Here is a 10,157-nt window from a genome sequence, read left to right on the forward strand (position 1 = left end):
GTTCATCACTATATTTTTCCCAAGATTAAAGAGGTATCTTACAGATTATGATTATGGTGCAGGACAACTTTTCTCTACTTGTAAGCCCACAGTAGAGATATACTATGTGCATTAATGATTTAGGTGTAATATCTACTAAATATTGTGCCTAACGATTCAGTAATAATAAACATTAAACATCAAAAGAGCATAAGGATTTGCACAGAAAGATATTTGAAAACATGATTCAATAACTTTAAAAATTTACTATATGATATTTTTACACATGTGGAGTGGATGTCAGTTTGCTAATCACTTTGGAAGCCCTTTTTCTAGAGAGGAAGTTCTCATACCAGAGACACTGAACCTTTTGGTAAAATATTCCACTACCAAAACCCAAGAGATAAGCTTACATATATTTTTGAGTAATATTGTAAAATCTGTTTTTCAGGTTTTTTTTTTATAGCCTTCTCATATTAAAGGAAGAAAAGCACAAGGAGAGCCATATAAAAAGATCTGCTTTAAGTGAAAAATAAACACAATTCCATGGCTTTACAAACACAGATTTACCTGTTTTAAGGAACACCCAGCAGCATTCATGCAAAAATACCATACATATATAGCGTGTCATCACTAAAAATCTCCTTGTACAACATTTGGTATCACTTGAGTTATTTCACGGAAAAATTGTAAGTAATTGTACCACTATTTATAAACATCAGACCATCCAGTAGTGATTTAAAACTTACCAACTGCCTGACTCTGGTTTAACCAAATAACATGCAAAGACATAAATACCAACCATGGGAACTTTAGAGGGTAGTGGGTATAAGGGGAGATCATCAAGTTATATCACACAGGACTGTGTGAGCCGCCGGTGATTTTAAGGATTTCTGTTTCCCCTCTAAAATGCCCAAGTAAACCCTGTGCAACTTTGCACTTCCTGGTGCAGCCACTCTGCTCACTCAATGTCAACGGACAGAGTAGTCAGCAATCCAGGGCAATGTTTTTGGCAAAATCAATTTACAGAAAACAAGCTCATTCTTATTTTCGTTCTCTCTCGTCCGCACACCCCCCCCCCTGCCCTCCTCTCTCTCCCTCACCCCCTCCCTCCGTCCCTACCCTTACTCCCCACAAGACGAAGTTATTCAAGTGTTATGTCAGAGTGCTGATCAGTTAGCAAAGTTTTTCCGGCAAAGAAAGGCCGACTGTCTAAACTACATTTCATACTTGCCCCAGAGCCCTTGTAGACCGGCAGACGAGGAAGGAAAACCCTGTTTGGGGCAGAGAAGATGCAGAGGGAAAGGACGCAGGGTGGGAAGGTAGGTTTGGGGTGTTGGGGATAGGCTGCAGAGGAGACAGGGGATCCTAACAACGGAGGAGTTAGTTTAGGGGGCTGGAAGAGAAGGAAGGACGCGGAAATTGGGGGAACTGAGAAGGAAGTGGTGGTACGTGACCGTTCTCTTTACCTGCTGTACTTCTTGGGGTCCGGGTGAGCAAACGGCCACTGTATTTCCCTTCATTCCCGACGGGATGAGACCACTCTCTTCTCTCCCGACAGCGCGGGCCTCGGCTCCGTCCTCCTTGCTCGGCGACCGCAGCGACTATTCTGCTTCTGGGCGGGGGAGCCGCTCCCCCAAGCCGCGGGTGCCCACATCCCCGCCCGGGCTCCGGGCGCCACTGCCCGGGCGCGAGCGGAGGCGGAGGCCAGACACCCCGGGGGAGACTCGGCCCGGCTACGGCACCGCCCCTGGGCAACCCCGCGGGCGCCTGCAGCAGTCCGGGGCGCCCCCGGCGGGCCGCACACCACAGCCCCCCGCACGGGGCCAGCGCGCCCGGCTCCCTCTCCTGCGCCCCCTTCCAGCCCCATCACCGCGCTCCCCCCACGCCCCTCTGCCCCTCCCACGACGGCCCGCACCCCTGCATGACTCCCTCGTCCTTCGCGTCCCACCGTCCAGCGCTCCGCTACGACCCCTGCATCCCCATTCCGTCCCACGCCCCTCCATGTCCAGGACCTCCTGTCTCCGCGCTCTTCTCGCGTCCACCCCGGCCTCCCTGCCCTCTGCTCGGCCCCCACGGTCGCGCACGCGCGGGTCGCTGAGCAGGGCACTCGCACACGCCGGCTCGCAATCGGCTCCTCTTTGGCCGCCCGCGGGGGCGCCTGCATCTTTTCCCCTTCGGTCCAACTGCGTCTGCCTAATACATCCCGGGCTTGGAGCTCGGGGGAAGAACTCATTTTCCCACCTGGGCTCCTAGTCCCTTGCAATTAAAACAGTCAGCGCCTTCCTAATTTGAGGCGTTTTAGGGCGTCCCTGTTGAGGGAATGGTTCCATTCACGAGGTTCTAGAGTCTGGCCAAGAACCACTTGGGCTTCAGAAGCTGCGCGGTTTCCTCCGAGACTCTTGCAAAGCAAGGGCGAGGTCCCGCCGCTAGGAGGCATCCCTCGGGATTTGCAGAAACTTGGCGGTGGCAAAAATATTGCCACACTTTATTAGCTCTTTGAATCAGGCTCCGAAGTAGTGAGTGCTGACCCATTACTTTTAAGAAGCCTCTTTTACTCTATTTTTCTCAAGGCCTGAAGAGGTTCGCTCAACTGTGTTTATATGGCATATAGTTATCCTATTAGTGCTTGTGTATTCCAATTGTTTATTTTTTGGTTGACATCCACATGTACACTTGGACGCCTTCACCTACACAGGAGAGTGACTTGGTTTTAGCAGTTTTGTGTCTGCAGAATGGTACGGGTATCTGAACATGTTTGGTGAATGTGCTCGGAGGTAAATTCTCTCATTCCTGAAAGGATCATTTTGGTGTACTTTATGATTTTTTAGATGGAGATATGCTACTGTGTTTGAAACCAAATGGAAACATAAAAATGCTGGAGAATTTCCACATGTTTTTCATGTAACGAAATGGATAATTGCAAGGCATAAGTGTTTACAACGCTTAGATTGCATCAAAGCAAACTTTTTCAAAGGTAGAAGTCAAAAGGGGATAAGTCAGTTTCCCAGAGAAGTCCAATGAAAACCTTCATTAATTATTCTCTACCTCATATGTGATAGTGACAACTATTTCTTTCAAAAACTTTACTCTCACAAGGACAGATAAGACTGACATAGGTTGAGATATACTATTAAGGATGCATTAATCATTTTCTATTTTACAGGCAGCATAATGAAAAGAACTGTGACTTGTTGCTCTAAAAATGTCCCTACTATCTAGTAAAGGTTTCCATGTATATATTTGTGTCAAAGAATTCAAAAGTTATTAATGCATTTTATTTTTTATTTTTTATAATAATATTTTTTATTATATTATGTTAGTCACCATACAGTACATCCCTGGTTTTTGATGTAAAGTTCCATGATTCATTAGTTGCGTATAACACCCAGTGCACCATGCAATACGTGCCCTCCTTACTACCTATCACCAGCCTATTAATGTATTTTAATTGCCAAAACTAGCATGATCTGAGTCAGGACTTCTCTTTTGTTGACTTAGAAAGAAGTAACTGGTCAATGCTGTGGCTGATGAGAACACCGAGGATCCAGAGAACTTGCCATAATTCTCCTGGCAGAAAAGCGAAATATATCCAAAGCAGTACAGGGGAAAAAACCAGGAGTGTGTACAGGGTATGAAGGCTCAGTGTGATTGAGCACCTTATCAGTAAAAAATATTTCGAGCAACCCAGTACATGGATATTTATTTGTAAATTATATGCATTTCTGACAATATATTATATTGTATGCATAAAATTAACATTACATTATAAAACAAATAGGAATTTAAAAGGAAAGATAAATGTACATACAAATAAGAAAAGTATTGGAATGAAATGAGAATCTCCACTCACCCTCTCCGCAATGAAACAACCATAAGTGGTGAAAGCATTAAAAAAAAAAAAATTAAAGTCTCTGGAAATTGCCCCAAGGGCGTACATCAAATGAAGAAATATTTATTCATGAAAATCTACTAAATCTTGGTAAGAGAGCAAAAATCTGGGCCACAACCCACTCTTCCAGCTCCCAGTTCAATGTCACGCAAGGAAGCTCCAGTCTGAATGAGCGCAGCTGAGAAGATGGCCTCTCTTCCCCAGTTCTGGGTCTGGGATATTGGCTTCTCCCTGGGAGGGGCAGTCCTCCATTTTCAGCCCCAATCCCCCATAAACATTATTCCAGGCAGATGTGACTGAGAAGTGTGGGGCTTTCCACCTACCCAGCCACCACTGTGAGGTAGAAACTCTACCCCAGGTGTAGAGGAGTTAAGAACATCGGGCTACTACTGCTGTCCCCGCCATAGCTCACTCATAGGGTGGAGGTTCCATGTTGGGAGAGGAGAACAGAATACCAAGGGCTTCAGACCCCAATCTAAGACCTCTGCTCAGAGAGCAGCTCTAGCTTGGGGGTAGTGGGGCAGAGGTTCTGTGCTGTGGGAAAGACAGGCTGTACCATACCCCCCTAGCTCTCCCTAGGAAGACTAATTTTATTTAGAAGAGACAGTGGGGAAGTTCATACCTAAGGGCACTGTCAGAAACACTGGAGATCTTGGTAATAAGCAATTAAGAGAAGGATGGTAGCTCCCTGATAGCAAAAAGCTAAATAAGTGGTAGACCAGCTAGAAATTTAACAGAGAAAACCAGGAAAGAGAAAGGAGCCCTCTTGGGATGGAAGAAGCTATGAGACTTGCAAAGGGGCTGGACTGTAATTGGATCTAACAGTGAAATAGTTATGCCCAGGTGTTGGTAAAAATAACACAGAAATCCACTAGCAATTAGTGGAGGCTCAGAACTGAGTGTGATATTCACAGAGGTGAACAGGCAGAAGTTTAATAGGGATGTCAGGGAAAAAAGTCTCCAAGGCTAAACTGACCAAGAAAGAAAAAAGAGGACTCAAATTCCCAAAGTTGGAAATAAGAGAGAGACTATCCTTACCAACCTTAGAGGAAAGGATTATAAGGGAATATTGTGAACAACTGTATGCTGACAAATTATATAATATACATGATATATGCAAACAAATATGAAAGAATGAAGTGTGTTACCTTCTTTAAATCATGCACAAAAGTTAACTTAAAATGGATCATAGGCCTCAATACAGGAGCTTGAAGAAAAGACTCTCAGGAGAAAACATCAGAGTAAATCCTTGTAACCTTGGGTGAGGCAAATCACAAGCAACAAATGAAAAAAATAGACATATTTGGTCTCACCAAAATTAAAAATGTTTGTCCTGCAAATTATATTATCAAGAAGCTGAAAAAAAAAACATATACAGGAGAAAAATACTTGCAAATCATATATCTAACAAGAGACTTATAACCAGGTATATAAAGAACTTTTACAGCTCAGCAGGAAAAAGACAACCCGACAAAAAATAAGCAAAAGATCTGAATAGATATTTCTCCAGAGAAAATACACAAATGACCAGTAAGTGCATGAAAAGATGCTCGACATTACTAGGCATTAAGGAAATACAAACCAAAATGAGAAACCACTACACATCCCCTAGAAAGGCTGTAACAAAACAAGACAAGTAATAGCAAATGTTGGCAAGGATGTGGGGCAATTCTTAGTACACCAAGAGGCATAAAAACATATTTTCACACAAAAACTTGTATACAGATGTTCACAGCAGCATTGTTCAGAAGAGCCCAAATCCAGACACAGCGGAAATGTTTATCTACTAATGGATGCATTTAAAAAATATGGTCTGTCCATACAATGGAATGTGATTCGGCTGTAAAAAGGAATGAGGTGCTGATACGTGCTACAATATGGATGCACCTTGAAAACATGCAGCCTGACAGAAACTAGTCACAAAACATCATGCGGTGTTATTCGACTTATGTGAAATGTCTGGAAAAGACACTGAGGGGGTAATCATCAGTTACTGAGATTGTGGTGATCATTGCACACCGCTGTGGATATACTAAAAGTCTCTCTCTCTCTCTTTTAAAGATTTTATTTATTTATTTGACAGAGAGAGAGAGCACACTTGCACAAGTGCACAAGCAGGGGGAGAGGCAGGCAGAAGGAGAAGCAGGGTCCCCGCTGAGCAAGCAGCCTGGTGCGAGGCTCCATCCCAGGACCCTGGAATTATGACCTGAGCCAAAGGTAAATGCTTAACCAACTGAGCTACCCAGTCACCCCTAAAAGTCTCTTAATTGTATACTTTAAGTAAGGTAAATGTATATGATCTGCTAATTATATCTGAATAAAGCTACTAAACAAAGTGCTTAAAAATAAAAATAGTAACACACTTCCATGATGTTGGGCAGAAGTCAGAGGAGAGACAGGTCCAAGTAGCCATTGTTTCTGCTTTTACCTTTTCTTCTGTAATTAAAACTAAATAAGAATAAGGTTTCAGGTCACTTCTATAAAATCCATTCCCTTTCTGACATATTTACTTCTATGATAATGTCCCTGGTTTTTTTTCTTTGCACTATATTTCATAAGACAGACTGTAAGCCAAGGGTTCTTTCTGTGACTGTGTTTATGTGTAAATTGGTACAGTGTATGTGTCAGAATTATCAATTGTGACTTTAAAATTCAGAGGGACACCATGATGTGATAAAAGAACATTGAACTTTGTGCCAAGGGTCCTGGTTAATTTAAATTTAATTCCTACACCCAGCCATCTTTTCTGTAGTGAGAGCTATCTGCATGGGCCCAATGCTTTTCATCTATGACTGAGACTATTGCACAAAATGATCCCTAAAATTTTTTAAAATTAATCTTTAAGGGCGGCTGGGTGGCTCAGTCGTTAAGTGTCTGCCTTCGGCTCAGGGCGTGATCCCGGAGTCCTGGGATTGAGCCCCACATCAGGCTCCTCCACTGGGAGCCTGCTTCTTCCTCTCCCACTCCCCTTGCCTGTTTTCCCTTTCTTGCTGGCTGTTGCTCTCTCTGTCAAATAAATAAATAAAATCTTTAAAAAGAAATAAAATTAAATTAATCTTTAAAAGTGCTTTTTTCTGTTTTATTTTAAATGTTCAATTTTCTGTATTGATGATTGTGTCCCAAGAAAGGCTAGAGTTTTGAATGTGCCTGTGTTTCTTCCCTGTAGGCCATGTGCCCTCCCTGCACCTAAAATCACTATTGTTCTACAAGTGACTGATTGTGAACATCCCTAACCTGGGTACGTAAAGGCAGTCTCGTGTCATGTGAAGAGTCTATCTGGGCCCAGAGATCATGGGCTGTGATCTCTTTCTGCTGGTCACTGTAAGACCTTTGTTAAGTTACGTAAAGTCTTACACCTCCACTTCCTAGTCTATAGTATGAGGGTAAAAATTAGAACTTAAGTCATAGGAATGTTGTAAGAAATACATGAGTTAACGTTTATAAAACACAGAGCACGATTCCTAGCATCTAGGAAGTTATTTTTTAGGTAGGCCATCTTTTCTTTTTTTCAATGCTAAGATGGGCCGCTTTTCCCTGGCTACTCCACAAAACGTTAGGAGTAAGGAAGATACTTTTGAATGTCCTAACTACCTGACATTTGTTGTAAATTGCTTCATGTTCATATGTATGTATATATTCATATGTATATAATATTTAAATACCATGTTCACACTCACATAACATAAAATTTAAAATACACATGTGATGTGGTATGCTTTAAATAGAGTAGTGGATCTTTGCAACACTCAATGAGCTTATGAGAAAAAATGGTTAGACACATATAATACTGTGGGACTCTGCTTGTGTGGGCCAGAGTTTTGACAGTAAAATTTCAATTTCAACAATCTAGGACTATGTATGAGGTTATATTTTTTCTTTTGTGAAAAAGAATCATTAAAACAATAATTTCTGTTGTATTACTATCTAATATTTCATTAAGAAGGTTATTTTAATATCCAACTACATTAAATAATTTCAAAATAAAATATATTCCTTAAACTTAATATTAGACTATTAGAAAAATTAATATTTTCCCTTGATTTTTTTTCCCTTATTCATGTACTGTCAAAAATTTTCTCAAGGCAAAAGATGATAAAACTATTCAAAAGAGACGTTCTGGGGGTTTATGCCCAAAGACCATCAATCCAGGGCCTTGTAACTAAGTGACCCAAAGTTGACCAACTTCCTGCAGGGGGGGTCCCACTGATATCCTGAAGCCCTAAGGACCAGAAGCTGAGGGAGAGTCAGAGGCATGTCCCTTGACATGGTTGAATGCAAGCTGGGGAAAACAGGCTGGGTGCATCACAGTGACTGCAGGTGACACACTGCTTTATAGGTACAAGTGGGACCAAGTGTCCAAGAAATCTTGGCAGATGGAAAAGGGACTTAAGCATTGATACAAGTCATAGCCAATCATATTTGGGCCGTATATTCTTGGATCAGAGTATTTACCACTCATGTTTCTGATTGAAATTTGTGTGTATTTGTAAAAGTCTCAAAAGAAGAAGGTGGAGGTACTTTTGAGATTCTTCTTTTCATGTTATTTTGTCCAGGATACTTGGCATAAGTGTGGTTTGAGAAAGTGGTCAGTGGTGTGTAGGAGGACCCAGAAATATTAGTGGTGGGATTTAATAGCATTGTTATTATTTTTGTAAGGCAGTGACTTACACAAATATTTACTTTTCTCTCATGTTGTGTGTCAAGCATTGTAGTTGGGCTGCCGCTGCTGCTTGTGTCTCATAGGTTTTCTCATTCCAGGATCCTGGTTAGAGGAGTAGCCCTTATTGGAGGCAAGCCGTCCTTAAGGAAAAAATCAAGAGAGCTGATGGAAACACGCAATGTATCTCAAAGCTCCTGTCTCAACCTGGCACATGTCAACCCAAGTGCATTCAACTTCCAAAGGAAGTCACCTGCCCAGACCTCACATCAGCAGACCCTCAATGCATATGCTTATGCCTCACAAAACCCTGCAGGTCACTTGCTCATAGGTGGGTGTGCATAATCCCCTACATTATTTGGAGTCTAAAGTCTAAAACATATAGTTTGGAACAATAATGCAATCTACCACACAGGTAGAGTATTGATTAACTTAAGACGTAGTAAAATTTAACAGTGCCCGATTTTATTATTGAGTTTTCATTTTCTACCTTAAAAACTCAGCCAGTTTTACATAATTTCAAAACAAAAAGACTTATGCTTTGTGATTTGATTAAATGACTTCATGTGGAATGACACTTTTTCACATTTACAACAATTACACTTTCTTTCTTTTGCTGGGACACTGGGTTTTTAGCCTGGGGCATGCTTCCCCTAACTCTGGGTCACTTGGTACCGACTCAGAAACACAGCTCCCTAATTGATTCATGACTATCTATGTGTATATTCTGCATGATTTTCTTGTTAAATCTGCATATCACATTATAAATCATGATTCCCAGGGACAGATGTCTCTTTAAAGTCAAATACTATTTCTATAGTATTTTATTGGTATAACAAACATATTAAACAATAAATAAGAATACTTTAAAAAATATTGCTGCACTTATCAAAGATGATGGATATTCCAGATGATTTTACATACTCTTAATTTTTATAAACTTGAGTTATTTCGAAATATTTCTTTTTACTATCATTAATGAAATCAATGAGCAATGCAATGGAATTTTGTTTCGGCATTCCAACAGGCCATCATTAATAACAAGTACTGTGTGCAATGATCACATAGTCACTTGCTTTTTTCTTTTGTTCAATTCAGTTATTTTCTGTAGTGAACATTTCCAATTTCTCTTTGAAATTTATTTCCTTAGCCATAGTAACATTTGGTTTTATAGATGATTTTCATTTTCAAAGCTTTCACATCTATTTTTTCATTTCTAATCTCATAACATCCATGAGAAATGGTCTGTTAAATGATTTGCTATGTAGCAATAGACTTTGAAGTTTCCTTGAAATGCACCCTGACATTTCTTTAAATCTCTTCTATTTGCTTTCACTTTATTGAAATCATTTTGATTATGTGATAATAAAAGTTAATGGCCCAGATTTTTTCCAGTGCATGAACATGTTGGGAGTGGTCAGGCATATTCTGAAATGCAATGGACTCTTTATGCCCCTAATATCATTTGTGTATTATTCTTTCAGTACATTAAGTGTGCCTCAGTGTCTAAAAGTAATAATTTCAGCCTGACAGAATATGTTATTCCTGACGATTATTTATCTAATAGTATAATAGATCATTAGTCCCTTTCCTGTTAGCTTTCTACATTTCTTATCCTTTATTCACTGT

At 40.8% G+C, this 10,157-nt stretch overlaps 1 protein-coding gene and 1 long non-coding RNA gene across 2 annotated transcripts in view; one reads left to right on the forward strand and one right to left on the reverse strand.

Moving 5' to 3' along the window:
* Positions 1-1,694, reverse strand: part of SGCG (sarcoglycan gamma) — a 136,481-nt gene extending 134,787 nt beyond the window's left edge. Inside the window, exon 1 of the mRNA XM_057309688.1 lies at positions 1,449-1,694. Coding sequence (XP_057165671.1) covers positions 1,449-1,502 — 54 coding nt within the window. The 5' untranslated portion in view covers positions 1,503-1,694. The remainder of the gene's footprint in view (positions 1-1,448) is intronic.
* On the forward strand, positions 1,125-9,402 carry LOC123000691 (uncharacterized). The gene is made up of 4 exons (XR_006408831.2): positions 1,125-1,301; positions 3,481-3,611; positions 7,038-7,109; positions 8,630-9,402. It is a non-coding gene; the product is annotated as an uncharacterized LOC123000691 (long non-coding RNA).
* The last annotated feature ends 755 nt before the right edge of the window (positions 9,403-10,157 follow it).

This window comes from Ursus arctos, unplaced genomic scaffold, assembly GCF_023065955.2.
Source record: "Ursus arctos isolate Adak ecotype North America unplaced genomic scaffold, UrsArc2.0 scaffold_10, whole genome shotgun sequence".
Taxonomy (NCBI): Eukaryota; Metazoa; Chordata; class Mammalia; order Carnivora; family Ursidae; genus Ursus; species Ursus arctos.